The sequence below is a fragment of the Vigna unguiculata genome, chromosome 5, assembly GCF_004118075.2.
Source record: "Vigna unguiculata cultivar IT97K-499-35 chromosome 5, ASM411807v1, whole genome shotgun sequence".
Lineage (NCBI taxonomy): Eukaryota > Viridiplantae > Streptophyta > Magnoliopsida > Fabales > Fabaceae > Vigna > Vigna unguiculata.
In genome coordinates, this window is record NC_040283.1 from 9,963,291 (window position 1) to 9,980,787 (window position 17,497).

Sequence of the window (17,497 nt, forward strand, 5' to 3'; positions counted from 1 at the left end):
TCAAAATAAGAAAGTGGGATCCAAAGTTGATTGGCATGCTGCTGCAAGCTGACTCCAAGGAAGATTCCATGTTTGGTTGTAGAATTGTGGTGGGGTGGATGGTGCATCTTCAAAACTTGTCGGAAAAACACCCTCTTCTGAAATCCTTTGCTTTTTCACTGTTTCATTTTCTTTCTCACTTTGTGATTTCAATGATTCAGATTCCTGAGAAAGAGAAGGCAGAGGTGCAGTTGCAGAAGAAGCAAAAGGCTTGCATGCTTTTCCAGTTATTGTTTGGTTATCACTGCTTTGTCCAAGTCTCTCCATGTACCTTCCTTGTGCTTCACCTTTTGCCTTCATACTTCTCTGAACCTTTAAACCAATTCAACAAAATAAAATAGAAAAATCACTCAACAAATTCTCTCTATTTTTGTTTTTCATTCAAAGAAAATGAATGATTTTCATAAGTTAAGATGTTTGGTAACTTCATCATGGGTATTTCAAGAAAAAAATCATTTCAAAGACATAGCAATATATGAATCAAACTTAAATAAAAATAAATATGATTTTTAATCTAAAACCTTAAAGTAATAATAGATCTATGATCTTGATATTTATATGAAATTTAATTTTTTATCTTTATTTAATATTAATAAAAGTATAAGTTCTTCTACATTAATATTTCTCTTGAGGGATCAACAAAACTAACATATAACTTATTAAGAATTCAAGTGTTATTAAAAATTCAAGTGTGAGTTTAAGTTTCATGTTAGTTAGAAATGAGAAAGTAGAACACTATATAAGAATAAAAACTCCTAAACTCATTCTCTTAAGATTTTGGGTTAAGAGTGACGTCAATAGTTCATGTGGTTTGGCTCATGTTTTATTGGTGTTTGTTCTCTTCGGTGAAACTCTCTTTCTCTGAAACCTAAGAAGACTTTTATACCAGTGACAAATCTTGCGAAAAAGGCTTAAGGGTTGGTAAGAATATTTTGGTAAAGTGAAGACTGAAAAGAAATACCTGTGTTTTTTCACTCAAGCGATTTTGCACCTCTGATTGCATCTGAAGCAGTTCCTTTAGTTGAAGAGCACTGCTAATTACAAACATTAACAGTAAAAACATAACTGAAATGTTGAAGGATGCAAAACTGAAAGTTGAAAAGGTAAGAAAAAAGAAAATAGTGTTGTTGAATAAAATTACTAACTCACGATATAGAGCTAAAATTTGGAAGTATATCTGATATGCTTCTCTTCTCAAGTTTTCCTCCTTCATAGATAATTAAGGAACTTGTTATGAATTCACAGGAATTTGGTGTTATTTGGAACTAAATTAGCATCAATACTCAAGGAAGAAACTTACTTGTGGGGGATTCTGGAATCAATTTGGAGATCCTGTATTTCTGAACAAATCCATGTTCAACTTATCACATTTCTGAACAAATTCTAACGTTTTACTGTGATTTTTCAACTTAATTATCTCGTTTCACTTTCTAGATATGAATTATGGCCTTTGAAGTTAAAGTTTCCTAAACATATATGTGTTATTCAACATTCTAGCAATTTTTTTTATTTATATTGAATTAAATATAATTTTTTCTCTATATTATTTTAAAATATTTATGTTTTTTTGTTGAAAATAATGTAAGATACTTTTAATAAATAATATGAAAAATATTTATCACGTAACAAATAGAGTTTCGTAATGAATTATAATATAATATTTATATGTTATTTAAAAAATGTTTTAGATGTTTTTTACGAAATACAGAAACAAAATAAATATTTATTTAATCTAAACTGTAACACTATCTTTCAAAATAGTTTAAGAAAAGATATTTAAACATCAATTCTTTTATTCTTAATTAGCATCCATTTTGCTGTTCAAAACTGATTTTTTTTTCCAAATTAAAAGAAAATGTAAGCATGTTAAAATTAAAATTGTGAATGGATCTCAGTCATTCGAAGAAGTAAAAGTAAATATAGTTTTTTTAATATTTCTTTTACTTTCAATTTCAAAGTGTATTAAAATTAAAACATTTGTTATTGGTAAAATTGGTTTGAGATTGTTTATTTTGGAAATTTTTTATAATTGGTATAATTTATTTCTATTTTGTGAAGTGTAATTTTTATTATGAATTTGGTGTGATTATTTATATTTTTAATTTAATTTAATTTTTTAATAAATTTTTATATAATAACAAATACTTGACTAGTTTTAAGATACAGCATAGTTAACATATCATGATATATTAATTTCTGTTGAAAACTAAAATTAACTTTAAGATATGGATATAGACTAATTAAAACATGATGTGTGTAGCCTTAATTTTAAAATAAATTTATTTAAAAATTTAGTTGAAAAATGAAATTGGCATTAAGGTATTAATATAAAGTAATTAAAACCTGCAAGTGGCTTTTGACATGATAAATGTTTAGCTCTGAAATACCCATAGCCTTCATTCCTTTCAATATACCTTTTGGTGTTGCCCCTACACCAACAAATCAAATTACTGCCATTTAACAAATTGTCGATGTTTTGACATAAAAACACTCATAACTACCAATTTCTCTCTAACTAAATATTTCATTTCACTAATTTTATGGGTTATCACTCCAACTAAATTATGTTATTAAGTGTTTTTTTTAAAGGGTAATGTTAAAAATCCCTTATTTAACAAAACGAACACCTTTTAAAAAAGAATAAAAAAGTGATTTTTAAAAATAAACAGAGAATATATTTCCCGTCTTTAAAACACAATGGTAAAATGCAAGAATCGTGATATTAATACCACAGAATATTGCTCGTAAGTATACAAAGAAATTAACAAAAAAATCATATAATTTAAAGAAGTTTAATAAATTCATTTCTTTAAATAATCCAAACACAAGAAAAATCAATCAAAATTTTAAAATATTGCACGAAAACTTGAACCTGAGACTTTTTAATCAACAATAAAAGTTAAGGTTGATTTATAATTGACAAAGATTACTTATTGAGCTTGATTACAGATCAAATTCTTAAGAATATTATATATTATCACATTCTCTCAACAATTTTATCTAATACCTTTTATTTCTTTCTCACTCAACTAAAAACTACGCAATTTTTTTTTTCTGTCCAGTGACCTAAATTGTCTGTTTCTCCTCATTATTTCTCTTAACCATTATTATTTTTCTAAAGACTAGCGAAAGCTAAAAATTGCTATTCCAACATTAATGGTTAGGCCATCAACAAAGGATTCATCATTTGACAGATTTCATAATTAAGAAATCTAACAATAAAAGAATCGTAAAAACCTTAACTTGTGTTCGACTATTTTTCATTTCACAAACAAGTTCCACACTTTTTTCAAGTTGTCACAATCTGGTTCGACAGAGAAGCAAGTAAGGTTTGATTGAAGATTATTTTCACCAAGAATCAAACTTGAACAATACCCAAAAGATTGAACCTTAAATTTAGCATATTATTATCCAGTTGTATAGAAGTTCATGGATAAAGTTCCAGACTTTTGCACCATTATTATATGATAATGATGATGATGATGCATGGTATTATTAAGAGACATTATTGTGATGCAAAGAAGGACTTACGATCAGGGCCACCTAGTCTATTTACAGCCACCACAAAGCGATCATGGAGTTCTTGTGTCCAACGTAGGCGTTCTTTGGCAGTGGCAGAGGCACGTGAACGAGAGGAACCCATGGCTTAACTTTTGGGGTCTAAGGCCCAAGCAAAGGGATTGTAAAGAGGAGGATTATAGCAGAGAAGGGTGCAACAAGGACAAAACACAGAGAATTAACCAAGGTGGCGATGTCAACTAAGCTGCATTGCATTTTCCTTAGATTCTGCTAACTGTCTATAGTTGTCCAGAAACTCCAACTCTCAAACTGTCTTAGATTTCTGGTTTATTCCTTTGTCCCTTGGGAATTATTGAATTGCTGGCGAGAATGCCTATGCTTCAGTCAATGTCTTTCATTACACGTATAGTTTTCCTTCCCATTCCATTTTCATTACTGCCTGTTGGTTGCTTTAATACATTTATTCATGAAATAGAAAATAGTGTTTGATTGAAAATTTAGAAATATTTTTAATAAAGAGTAAAATTATAACATCTGGGAATTATTGTCTGTCGAAAACATAAACAGATGGATATGAAAAATGGTGGTGACATTGGTTTTTTCCTCTTCTTTTTGCTACACATGGATCTCTCTACCCTTTCAGTTTGATAAAATTGAGACCAAATTAAAGATTTCAAAACATTATTATTCCATAAGAAAGTTTTTTTTTTCTTTTTCCATAATACTAGAACGAAAAGCTCTCCTAAAAATATTCATTCTACAAGATCACACGCTTAAGAAATCATGCAATACCCACACGTAACAAAAAGCATTTCGGGATGTTAAAATAAGCTCATCTCAGAAGCAGGAAAACTAAAAGCTCCTTTAGAAATCCATTTCACTTTGGGTCCCGCCTTTTAGGAATAGGTAAATAGAAAGAGACAAAAATTTGACAGAAAATCGAAGTTTCAAGTCTTATTCACACATAATTCAGTTTCTTTTTCGTTGAAGTCGTCTACGATTGAAGCATTCCACACACACAATCTTTTCATTAACCCATCATGCAACAACACAATTTAAGTTGGATTAGAAGAAACTGTGTGGAGGAGAAAATGCTGTTTTCTGTGATATAAATTCAAGCAATATTCAACTAAATATAAACTAATCATGAAATTAAAATCTGTCACGTCCTATGCTGTACTGTGTATCATACACCAACCGTTCATCTTGGTAAAAAGGAAAGTTGATCCCTAATGAATTTAGCCATTACATGAAGTTGTGTAAGTGATGTAACAAAATTACAGTATCTTGTAAGCCACGAAACAACACTCACCTCACATGCACCCTTTTGTGAGTCTAGGGCCTGCCACGCCTCAGGCTGCATGATGGACATTTATACTGCTTTATGCCCTCAGCCTTTGCAGGGGTGACCTTAACACACTTCCCATGGAACCACCTCTCACATATGTCGCAGCAAATCCAAAACTCATCCGCGTTGTAATTTCCACCACAGCTTCCACACAGTGTTTCGTTGTGCTCGTCTTCATCCTCCTCGTAACCCTCATCCGCAGCAAACTTCGGGTTGCTTTTAACTTGTCCATCATTGGCTCTCTGCATATAAATGTATAGGAATGTCATCAGATATGGAACATGCAACATTGCCTCGCATGGTTTTTGCATATACTGGAAGACAGCAGCTTCAACAAGTTGTGCAATATCATACAAAACAGACATCATGGTACAGATAGCTTCAACAAGTTACGCCCAACACACTCTTTACTAATTGCTAATATTTATTGGAAACTACTTAGTCTTGAGTGAAAAAACATTACATAAGAAAGTGTGAAATGCAAGAAATGCATTTTTTTTTATTTCTAAAAAACTTCATCCAAATGCAAAGAGTGTATGTAAGAGAGAGTGTTGCTACTCAAGAAAAACTTAGCAACACTAGAAAAGAAATACACTAACCTTGGTGCTTCCCCGAGACTTGCTTCCGCTATCGACAGTGGGCTTGTCCTTAATTGGTTTTCTTTCAGTCACAACTTCAAAAACGGATGGAAGATCATTGATCAAACTAAACAGACGTTTCCTGCCATAAAGAAATGGGTCAACCATCAATAGAAGGAATCATAAGCAGCAAATGAAAAGAATAAATTACCACAATAAAGAAATTCAGTAGAAAAGCTCTAGTAATAAGTGATTGCAGAAATTTCTAGTTGAAGGGAAAGCCATTAGAGAAAAACGACAGTAGTCAATCCCAGATAGCAGAGCAAAAAGCAGAAATTAATTTTCAAAGTACTACCAACCAGAAGTGCTATAACAGTATAGCAGTTCACAGAGCAGCTATTTTTTCAAGATATCTGATTTTGTCAAACAGCCTCTACACAAACAATAACTGATTATATAAGCGATTTATATGTGATGGGGTATTTCTGTGTTTTAATAGGTGTAATATCAATTGGTATTCTGCCAGGATGACAGACTTACAAATGCTCAAAATAAAAAGGCACTCAAAGTTTAAGATATGTTCATCATTAATAGCAAAGAGTCATATTTTAAAGATACAAACATTACTAATCTATGGCTGGAAAAATATCCTAGGTCATAAAACATACAAAATTGAAACTTAAATGAATCAAAATCAAAAACTTAAAATGCTGACAAAATAATATATTTGTAAGTGTGTGTCTAGGTGTGATCGGAAGGTGATTCAAACTGCCGATGTCATCATATTTTAGATATGTTGACATGCAGAAACTTTTATGAGGATAAGCAGAGCAGTAACATGGCCACTCACTGAAAACCTCAAATTCATTTTTTTTTCTAAGATGTTGCTGGAGGGGACCTGGGCTGCTCTTGCTGGTCACGTAAGATTGTATTAAAAATCTTACTGCAGAACAAGGGACGCATGCATAAATCTATAAGGCATCAGATCACAACAGACATTTGAGAAATTTGAATGTTGATAATTGCTTGAGACAATCATCAATCCCACCAACAACATCGTAGCCCATAATTTCAACATTACACAAAGGATAGACAGCCACATTGAACTTAAATTGTCACCACATACACGTATATCCATCACACTAGATCTTACCTTTCATTGCGGTTAAGACGAGCCCCAAGGTAAAAGGCCACAGAAACCAACCACGAGTCACTGTGCACAGCAACCAGAGAAAGCCAGTCCCTCCGGTTCATTCCATCCCTAGCAAAATTGATTCCAAGAGCCGGCTCAGGGAGCTCTGGTGGAACTTCCTCTGCTGGCAGAGTTACTTCCCAGGCTTCATTCGGGTGTCCATACAGGCACAAGTTATCCTTATCTTAAAGAAACACACCAAAGACTTTAAATTTAATAGAAGGACACAACACATTATTAAATCATTAGAAAACCCCAATTTAATGGGAATCAAAACCCAGCAAAAAGGAATGTGGTTGCTGCCATCTAACCACACTCAAACATCAGAACATATCAATACTACCTCATTCAATATTCCCTCAACAACTAACCGCATGTTTGGATTCACATTGGATAAGCAGAAATCCAAAATCATAGTTGAAATACCAGTGATCAGTTAACAGATTTTGAGACTAAAAATCAATCTCGAACGTTTAGCTTAATTTTATAAAGTTCCACGACTAACTTGTTTCTACAATAAAAACATCCCAGCATAAATTAATTTCACAGTAAAATCAACAGTAACCAAGACGAAATTCATACAAACCCAGTTCTGCAAAAAACTCACCCACACGCACAAGAACTCACATTCCTCTCATTACCGCAGACCCATGTCGTTTTACTCAAATTCCGAGCGTACAAATTCTAACGTATTCACTCCAACCAAGAATCCAACCAAGAAACTAATTTTGCAAATTCACAAACAAGACGAATCCCACAAAAACAACCAAGTAAAGTGAACACGTAAAAAAGAAACCAAACTATAGAACCAACCCAAGAAAACCCAGATCCTAATCACCCTTTACCTGGATCGCAGAGTCCGTAAAATTCATCAACGTCTGAAAGAAGAAAAGGGCAAAAAGGTCATCAGCAAGTGGGAGAGGGAAATGGAAGAAAAAGAAAGAGGCATTGGAGAGAGAAGAGTAGTACCATGAGTGAGAGCGCGAATAACAGCGGTTCTTCTGGCGCTATAGTCCTTGAAGATCTCTTCAACGGTGCGCGGACTGGAAGCCATGTCCATAACCCAATTGAGATCTAAGCGAAAGCGCTTGGAATTCGGGGAAGCTAAATGAAATTGAAGAGAAAGACCATGGAAATTGATCAAAGGGGTGGAGAAAGAGAGTAAAAATACAAACTTGAAGAATGTGTGTGTGTATATGTATTAGTATAAGTAGTACTCAATAAGGCTAAATTGCTTCCTCTTCCACTATGTTTCACACACTACTCACCCTTGCTTTCCACTAAAAAATAGGTTTGGTGAGAAATTAGGTCTAAAATAATTAATAGGTAATTCGGATCGATTTGGGGTCATAGAAATTAGGATAATTTTTATGGAGCGAATTCAGGGGATAAAAATTAGGATCAATTTTATGAATTAAATGACTTTAAAAACTATTTTTTCCATAAATATTAGAATAATCTTTATGCGTGATATGATAAACAACGCTGGTGTCGTAGAGGTTACAACAATCTCTGTGGATTAAAGCAACATTCGTATTGAAGAGAGTTTCGGTTGAACTGAGTTCAACCGATTCAGTTTTTATGGAGCGAGTTCCGGGTCACAGAAATTAAGACCATTTCTGTGGATAACCTTCGTGTCACAGAGGTTCCAAAAATATTATTTTCCTAGTAAATTGAAATTTGGATTTGGTTTTGAAAATTAAACTTCTGTATGGGTATACTAGTGCTTTTTAATGGTTTAAATATAGTTTTATCCTTTAATTTTATGTGAAAATTAGAATTAGTTCCTCTTTGAAATTTTTTTGTTTAATTTAGTCGCTCAACTTTAAAATTGTGTGAATTTAGTCATTTTAACTAAATTTTGTTAAATTTATTTGATGTTTCAAACGTGTTTCATGATAGTTTCTTAGCTAATATTTAAGTAAAAATATTTCAAACAGTATAAACATCTCAAATGCTATCATAAAATGCATTTGAAACGTTAAAAAAACTTAACAAAATTTGGTTGAAATGCTTAAATTCACACAGTTTTGAAGTTGGGTGACTAAATTTGGTCAAAGTTTCGAGGAGGAGACACTAATTCCAATTTTCACTGAAAGTTAAGATATCAAAACCATATTTAACCTTATTTAATTTATGATATAAATTATGCTTTTTTATATTTTTATATAACTATTTCCATGTTTTATATATTTACACACTTATTACATAACGTATACTTGTTTCCGAAATATATTTAGTTAAAAATATATAATGAATTATAAATGAGAGGCTTTAAACTTTGAACAATTTTCTTGTATAAGCTTTTATTTAGTATTTTTGTTAAAGGAAAAGATAAAAATAAGGTTAAAGTCGAAAATTGATCTATTTAAGTCAATTAAGATTCCAATCACAAATTTATATGATATTGATTGGATAATGAATTAATTGATTGGGTGGAATGGTTTTTCTCTTTAAATATTCAATTTAATTTGTAAGCACTTGACTATTTATGTTCATGTTTCTTTTAATGGTGAAACACGAGTGGAAAAAATAGTCAGCTATCCTCTCTATAAATAAATAGAATAGTTATTTTGAGAGTGTTTGTAGAAAGGAACAATTGTTAATTGAATGTTATTAGAAGTTTTTATTTTTATTTATAGCATTTTTAGAACATTTTCTTAACTTTTCATTTTTATTTTATTTTAAATTAAATTTCAGTTTTTCAAAAAGTATTAGTGATTGAAAGATGACATTGTATCATAATATATTATTTATCATAAATATAAATACGATCTATATTTATTTTATACATATTAAACTCTTGAATTGTGTGTATTCTCTCAAATTTACTTAAGAGTTTTAATGATAAAAATATGTAAGTTACAAATATTAGATAAATTCTTAACAAAATTTGCATTCAAAGTCCATTTTTCATCAAAATAAGATTGTTGGTCCAATATAGAATGAAGTGAAAAGAAAAAAAAAGGAGAAGTAAAGAAAAACTCTTGGTATTTTTAAATACCTTATACGTCCAATAACTTAGAATGAAACATGTACAAGCTTTGAGTTCTTATGTGCTTAATTGAATATTATCATATTGTTAGTTGATTGTAAATTTAATATTATTATTTGCGATATAGATGTAAGATTCAGCTGGTGTCTTGTGAAAAGTTACATAAAAAGAGTAGTTACAAATTTATGAGACATAAAAAAAAATGTTATAATCAAATTTTCATAAGTAAAACTCCTAAAATTGCATGATAAAGAAATGTAGTTTAGTTTGACTAATCTTATTTTTCATTTTTCTTAGAAAACTTTTGGAGGAAGCTTAATTCAAAAATATATTATCATTTATAACAAAAAATTAGAGTTTTATCTTATCTTTTTATTTTCTTATGAATTATATCTGAATATTGTTGAATACAAGGAACTTAGTATAAGTTGTTATCTTTTATTGGTTTATAAAATAATTTACATTTTATGATTCCTTTTCAAATAATACAAAATAAAAGAGCATAATGTTTAATGTGAAGATACTCTTAGAGAAAAGTTCATCAAAATCCAATTATTTTTATTGAATGTTTTCACAACAAAGTTATAAATTTGTTTTAGTAACAAATCATTACCTTGATTTTCCATAACTTCCATATATTTTAAAGTAAAAATATTAAGAAATTTTCGGTAGCACTCAAATTATAGAACATTTGATTGTTAATTTATGTAAAATGTAAAATTAAATAATTTGTTTTAAATAAAAATAATTATAACAGATAAATAGATGGAATAAGATATTAGAATAATGATAAGATAAACTATAAAAATAAATAAAGATAAAAGATAAGACACAAAGATAGATATAAAAAAAAGTTGAATATGCTATAAAAGATAAAGATAAAAATAAATACATAAAAGAAAATATACAAATCAATAAATAAAAATATAATAAATAGAAAGAAAGATAAAAAAATAAGAAATAAAATATATTAAAAGATGTTAGGGTTGAAAACCACCTCTCAAATTACATAAAAACTGCTTCAATAAATGTCGATTATATCATCAAATCATTACATTATTTTAATATTTAATATTTGATTCTTGAGGTAAATAAACCCGAATTGATTATATGTTTAATTCCTTATAAATCATAAAAATTATTATTATATATCAAGAGTTTAAATTAAAAAATGTGTAATTAAAATCAACTTATACTAACATTAATTGTAATAAGGTATTTTTTACAATGATATAGGTTTAAAAGCACTCCATGGCAATCAAATCTTAGTTAATTGATAAAATAAAAAGTGATCAGATTAATACAGACATTAAATATAGAAAGAAATAATATAATTGAAATAAATATTTTTAATAAAATTAAATAAAATATTTTCATGAATTTGAGTTGTTACATCAAATCAAATAATAACAAAAGAAAAAAAAAATTGTCACTCAGCCTCACCAAGAAAGTTACTTCTTATAATTCATGGTCAAAAAATGTTAAGATCGCCAAAAGATGTGTAGAACTTCTTATTATATCTTTATTTATAAAAATCATGGACACAAAAAAAAAAAATTGAGTTTCTCATCTGTTTTATCTAACTTCTAACAAATCACAAAAATTGATCTATTTATTAACAAAGATGAAATAAAAAAGTAAAACAATTTAAAATAATAACAGTTTACAAATTTAAATATATGTTCAATAAATATTAAAAATACTTCATTTCCAGAAACTAATAATAAATATTTCCAAAAATATTTTTAACCTTTTATTTCGTCATTCTTAGAAATCATAATTAACACGATTCATATAAAGTATTGGTGAATGATGATGTGATATTTCATTTCATTGGTATACAAAGCTTTATCAAGTTACATACGAAGTCATAAAACCATTTTCGTGCCATGCATGTGCAATACAAATGAAAAAAAAAAAAAGTACGCACAAATACCATTAAAATTTGTAGTAGATACTAAAGTTCTGACCTACAAATATTCGTTATAACACTATTAATAAAATAATACTAATTATAAAAAAATCATTTAAAAATTTTCATAAATATCTATGAATATCACAATGGAATAATTTTTTTTAGATAGTTGAAACGATCTAACGAGTGAAACAGATATACAAAGAAGAGTATTATTCCCTATGAGATGAAATCGTGGAAGGAAAGTAACACAGAAGATGAATTCTTGCAGGCAATTTTCACACACACAAGTGAACAAGTAGTTAAGAAAATTCCCACTACCAAAAACCAGAGAAGAAATGAAACAATTAACAAATACCATCTTCTACCAAACTGTTCTAATCGGAATTCCAGTTCACAGTAAGTAAATAAACCAAGTATGAAACAATTGACATCTTACTAAGTTAGCTAAACCATTGCTTAAGGCGATGTCAAAAATCGTTTCAGGCCACTTTTCTGTTCCGATGTAAGCCTCGAAGGAAACTTGATATTGAACTTGATTCTCAAGTTTCCCTTCCTCGAAGGTTCTTTCGGAATCGGCATGCCCTCACCTTTCACAACTTCTTCATATGTCGGGCTAATCGTGTTGGTAACCGGAATTGTCAGATTCCGACCATCAAGTGTTGTCACCTGAGCTGTGTAACCTGTTAAGGCTTCCACAAGAGAGATTTTCTGGGTAAGAACAAGATCATTGCCATCCCTCTTGAACATACCATGAGGCTTCTCATCGATTATGAACACAAGGTCTGAAGGGATAACTCCTCTTTGTTCATTTCCCTTTTCGGGAAATGTTATTTTTGTTCCTTTCTTCCAACCTGGCTTTATCTCAATTGTCAGAATTTCCTCTACTGTCGAGGGCCTCCTGCAAACAACAAAACATGATCACAGTAATATCAAAGATTTCGAACACAGTTTCACAATTCATCATACATTCTTTTGTGTCCTAATTTCACTAATACCTGTGTACACATGGATCATCACATCAAGCAATAAAAAGAAAGAAAAACATACAGTCACATACTCACATTTTCAGCTAAAATGCTTACAATCAGCACCCGTGAGAGTGATAGAACCACTGAAGAAAATTTCTCCAAGAGTTAAATCATGTTACCTAATTTTAATAGCACACTCATTAGCTGTTAGCAATGCAACACAGATCACAACTGAGTTTTGAGTCAGTGTGGAAAACTTTGAACAAAGGTCTGCAACCACTAGCAAAATACCCACCTTCAATGTCTTAGCATGTGACCATTTTCATGGGAACGTGACATGTCAAATATATCATCAACCAACAGAATCTAACCTACCACTTTGACAGTAGAAAATGGATTACTATAAACCTAAAACACTGTAAACATGCAGTTGTTCAATTTCAAAGATATCTAACAACCGACCCAAGTGATCAGACTAAAGCAAATCATCAAACTTACATGAAATTTGATGATCTGATTCCTTGCAATAACACACTGACATGAACAAACTATAAGACATGCAAATGAGTAAAAGTAGAGAACTTACCCACTGGAATCGTTAACATCCCTTGAAATCTTCATTTTCTTGGTAGTCCCTTTATACAAATCCTCCAAACTACAATGCAATGTTCTCTCAATGGGTGCCCCTTTTCTAGGCACAAGGCCAGAGCCCTCACCAGCTGCATTCCGAAATTGAGCAAAAATATCTTCACCAAACGGGCCACCCCTGGAGAATCCACCTCGGCCACCCATGTCCCCCATTCCACCACGACCAAGGGGGCTCGTAAACCCGAAAAACTCAGAAAATATATCATCAGCATTTCTGGGATTGAACCGGAATGTTGTCGGCCCACCGTCGCTGCCACCAGGAAAACCACCGCCGCCCGGCGGCACCCCATTCAACCCCTCCTCACCATACTGATCATACACGGCTCGCTTCTGTGGATCACTCAAGACCTGTTTCACAATTCAAATTAGGAAAAGGAAAACCACCTAACCCCACCCACCTCAGAAAAACTTTAAATTGGAAAACTTTCAAATATCAAACTACCAACTGATGCTGTAAACCAAAAACCTACCCCAGCCCCAATCCAGGACACGCCACGAACTCAAAATTGAAAACCCTTGAAAAAAAATTGCAACTTTGCACGAAACAATACAACATCAAATTTGAATAGTGTTCTCATACACTAACTAAACAGTTCAACATTCAAATTAGGGCAAAACAAGAAAACCCCTCAAATTAATAACAGTTTCCCATCCAAACTCATCATCAAAATTACAACTTTTAAGGGGGAAAACAAACAAACAAACTCAGATTACTTAAAAAAAGTACAATTTTTGAAAAGGGTATACTGAATTGACATACATCATATGCTTCCGAGATTTGCTTGAATTTAGCTTCAGCGTCTTTCTTGTTGTTAGGGTTCTTATCAGGGTGCCACTTCATGGCCAAGCTTCGATATGCTTTCTTAATATCCTCATCTTTGGCGCTCCTATCTACTTGAAGAATCTTGTAGTAGTCCACCCCCATTTTTTCTGTGCTCTTTGTTCAGTGCTATGAAATTCGAGAAAGAGGGGTTATCTGGTATCTGTTTTATACAGGAAAAAACAGCATCATGATGATATCACGTTCATTTCCTTCAAATACAATACAGAGAGAGAGGTACTGAGAGGAATAGATGTCGATATTCTTGCTAGTCACAAACCAGATGTGTCATCTATTTATCATTTCTCATTCATTTATATAAGTTTAATTTAACCTAGCTAATAGTTTTTTCTTTTGAAAAAACTTGGCTAATAGTTGAATGACCGATCTGGTAGATTTATTCCTCGAAATTAGGACCGTTTCATATTATAAAAAATATATATGTTTAATCTTTTAAATTAAATGATAATTAATTTGGTTTTTACTTTTACGATCCAAAAAAAATGAATTGGTTGTCGATTAATAATATTGAAGTGTAAATAAATTTTTGCTTCAATTTTTTAATATTTTTTATATTTTTTACAATAAGTCGTTTGTAATTCCTCTAATTTATATTTACACTAGTGAAAAAAAAGGTATTTTATATTTCTGTATATTTAAAAAAATATTAATCATAGTAATTAAAAAAATAATAATTTTATAGAAGGTAATTTTAGTATTTAGATAATTTCAAAAAATCTAATTAAGAGTATAATAAAAATATTAAATATGTATTATTATATTATGTGTATTAATTTAAAAATATAATTATAAATAAATAAATTTTAATAAAAAAAAGTAATACTAAGATGTAAGTTAAACATGCTTGTATAGCTTTTTAGTAACATTATCTATTTATTGTCTTTCAATATAACAATTATGTTTCCATAATTTTATTTAAAAATAAATAAATTAGCTTGACCAATACCTAATATGTCCAAGATAGTTTCAAGTAGGATTGGTCAATTATTTCTTTTCAATCCATTTTAAAAACTTATTAATTATCATACACATGTCATAACTAATGTGACTAAAAGATATCGAAAATCTTCAAATTAAAGTCACTTAATGTTTCAATTTATTCCAATTCTTTTACCATCAAATACACAATTGATTTTTTATTGTTTTTACTTAAACATCAGCCACCACATCTTCTTTCTCATACTGATCAAACAAATAATATAGAATTTATGAATTAGTGTTATAAAGTTTATGTTTTCTAGTGCTAAATGCAAAATTGAATACTATTAACTCTAAGTCACGACTTAGATTCCTTTCATGTTCTTCTAAGTAACAAAAGGCATAAAAAATCCTTTGTTCTCTTTCATCAAAATACATTCAATCCTTGATAGGAGATATAAAAGGTACTTCAAAAGATTGAATTCACTTAATGATTGTCAAGACATGTGTATTAATCAATCAGTCAGTGATTGTCAAGTACTAATTAATTACCTTTTCAACTTAAGAAAGTTTTTCTCACATCTAGACTAATAGATAATTTTTAAGAGTTAGTTGTGTTAAAGGAATTACTAATTTAGAGAAATTTTAAATAAATTTTCTATGACAACATGCTAATCATACAAAATTTTTAATCTTCGTGATAAACTTAGTATGCTCCCATTGAAGAACTATCTAAACTTTACAATGATCTTTTACAAGTCCCTAAATTGATATGACATGTCTTATAAATGAACCTCGAACACCTAAAATTGACACTTTTATAGTTTTTCATACAGTTATTTCTAGAGTGACAAAACGGAATAATCCAACCTAATATATATATATATATATGGGTAAGGGTGGACTAGTCTAGCACAACAAAATAGACCAAAATTTGTAACCCATCCTACCAAATGACAAGCTAGTACGTTGGTTTGTCATATTATATATATATATATATATATATATATATATATATATATATATATATATAATATTTGTGAGTCTTAATGATTTAAGTTACAATATCATTTCATATTTACGTCCTTAAAAGAATATAATATAGAAAAGTTAATATTTTAAAATATTTTTTGTGCATAACATCATGGTGCATTAGGATTTTTTTATTTTTATTTTTAAGGAAATAGGTGCCAGCATTGTTTTACTATCATAAGTCATGCATCTTTTTCAATAAAATTAATAATAAAATAATATATCATTGCGGCATTTCACAACTCTTTCATTAATTTTTTTAAACAAAATAGGTTTGAAACTTCTTAAGCCATACACGTAATCATGGGATCAAATCAAACTTATATTTTTCAAAAGAAGCATATCTTTGCTAAAATAAAGAAGTCAGAGGTACAAAGATTGAAAATTATGAGTCAACTAATGAAAAAGCCATAGGGAAGAACTTGTGCGAGCTTGTATGGGAACATATTACATTTGGCAATGATAGGCTACACTATGATGATCGGGTAACTTGTTATTCGGGAGCAGATAATGTTATAGGTGAGCCAGGAGCAACATAGTGGCGGAGAGTGGAGACTAGTTGCATGGGACTTTTATAGATACTTTTATTTAAATTTCATGTAATTTAATTACCGTTTTGGAATTTCAAATTGTAATAGAGAATTATGAGTATTTTCTTTATTTATAGTGGATATTAAATTGGGAAATGGATATATAATAAACGAGGTATTATTATACAATTGGTTATTTTATTTATTGTTTTAAGTAATATCCTACGAGGATGTTACAACGATCGCATTAGTAGACACCTCTATCATTGCCAAATGTAATATGTTCCCATACAAGCTCGCAAAAGTTCTTCCTTGTGGCTTTTTCATTAGTTGACTCGTAATTTTCAATCTTTGTACCTCTGACTTCTTTATTTTAGCAAAGATATGTTTCTTTTGAAAAATATAAGTTTGATTTGATCCCATGATTACGCGTATGGGTTAAGAAGTTTCAAACCTATTTTGTTTAAAAAAATTAATGAAAGAGTTGTGAAATGCCGCAATGATATATTATTTTATTATTAATTTTATTGAAAAAGATGCATGACTTATGATAGTAAAACAATGTTGGCACCTATTTCCTTAAAAAAATACAAATAAAAAAATTCTAATGCACCATGATGTTATGCACACTTTTAAACGTAAATTTACGAGTTATAATAAAAGGTGGTAATGACCATCGATATTATTTTATTATTTTTTTTAAAGAATGTGGGACTTATGATAATAAAACGAAACTACCACATATTCCGTAAAAAAAATTCTTAATGTGTTATGTACACTTTAAAATTTATGAACAAACGACTTATGCTCCCACTTGGTGTCCTATCAAGTGTAAAGAGAACATATTTTGGTCTATAGGCTTTTATATGCTTTATTCCATGGATAGCGCTAAATAGTCTCAATAGGCCTCTAGAGCTGAAGTCAACCATCAAGACATAATTCACAACGATAGGCGACCTATCAGATGTGAC

The 17,497-nt window shown here is 30.1% G+C and overlaps 3 protein-coding genes across 3 annotated transcripts; all 3 read right to left on the reverse strand.

Annotated features, from left to right (window-relative positions):
* Window positions 1-3,682, reverse strand: LOC114184333 (myb family transcription factor PHL7-like). Its single transcript, XM_028071644.1, has 6 exons — window positions 3,571-3,682; window positions 2,383-2,468; window positions 1,340-1,379; window positions 1,189-1,246; window positions 1,001-1,070; window positions 1-351 (listed from the first exon to the last, which is right to left on the reverse strand). The coding sequence occupies exons 1-6, from the start codon at window positions 3,680-3,682 to the stop codon at window positions 1-3; spliced, it is 717 nt and encodes a 238-aa protein (XP_027927445.1).
* Window positions 3,683-4,638: 956 nt separating this feature from the next.
* On the reverse strand, window positions 4,639-7,959 carry LOC114185858 (PHD finger protein ALFIN-LIKE 2-like). Its single transcript, XM_028073799.1, has 5 exons — window positions 7,646-7,959; window positions 7,522-7,554; window positions 6,638-6,860; window positions 5,506-5,626; window positions 4,639-5,148 (listed from the first exon to the last, which is right to left on the reverse strand). The coding sequence occupies exons 1-5, from the start codon at window positions 7,734-7,736 to the stop codon at window positions 4,894-4,896; spliced, it is 723 nt and encodes a 240-aa protein (XP_027929600.1). The 5' UTR covers window positions 7,737-7,959; the 3' UTR covers window positions 4,639-4,893.
* Window positions 7,960-11,784: 3,825 nt separating this feature from the next.
* LOC114185556 (dnaJ homolog subfamily B member 13-like) lies at window positions 11,785-14,322 on the reverse strand. The gene is made up of 3 exons (XM_028073361.1): window positions 13,966-14,322; window positions 13,144-13,553; window positions 11,785-12,487 (listed from the first exon to the last, which is right to left on the reverse strand). Exons 1-3 carry the CDS (start codon window positions 14,128-14,130, stop codon window positions 12,046-12,048), a joined length of 1,017 nt encoding a protein of 338 aa, XP_027929162.1. The 5' UTR covers window positions 14,131-14,322; the 3' UTR covers window positions 11,785-12,045.
* Window positions 14,323-17,497: the final 3,175 nt, after the last annotated feature.

Bases quoted from the DNA above. Each gene is read 5' to 3' on its own strand.
- LOC114185858 (XM_028073799.1), bottom strand. From the start codon at position 7,736: ATGGACATGGCTTCCAGTCCGCGCACCGTTGAAGAGATCTTCAAGGAC. The intron at 5,627-6,637 runs GTAAGATCTAGT...TCTTTATGGCAG, and splicing joins CGTCTTAACCGCAATGAAAG to GAAACGTCTGTTTAGTTTGA. The intron at 5,149-5,505 runs GTTAGTGTATTT...ATTTATATGCAG, and splicing joins AGTCTCGGGGAAGCACCAAG to AGAGCCAATGATGGACAAGT.
- LOC114185556 (XM_028073361.1), bottom strand. From the start codon at position 14,130: ATGGGGGTGGACTACTACAAGATTCTTCAAGTAGATAGGAGCGCCAAA. The intron at 13,554-13,965 runs GTATGTCAATTC...ATTGTGAAACAG, and splicing joins AAATCTCGGAAGCATATGAT to GTCTTGAGTGATCCACAGAA. The intron at 12,488-13,143 runs GTAAGTTCTCTA...TGTTGTTTGCAG, and splicing joins GATGTTAACGATTCCAGTGG to GAGGCCCTCGACAGTAGAGG.
- LOC114184333 (XM_028071644.1), bottom strand. From the start codon at position 3,682: ATGGGTTCCTCTCGTTCACGTGCCTCTGCCACTGCCAAAGAACGCCTA. The intron at 1,071-1,188 runs GTGAGTTAGTAA...TGTAATTAGCAG, and splicing joins CCAAATTTTAGCTCTATATC to TGCTCTTCAACTAAAGGAAC. The intron at 352-1,000 runs GTATTTCTTTTC...ATTGGTTTAAAG, and splicing joins GCTTGAGTGAAAAAACACAG to GTTCAGAGAAGTATGAAGGC.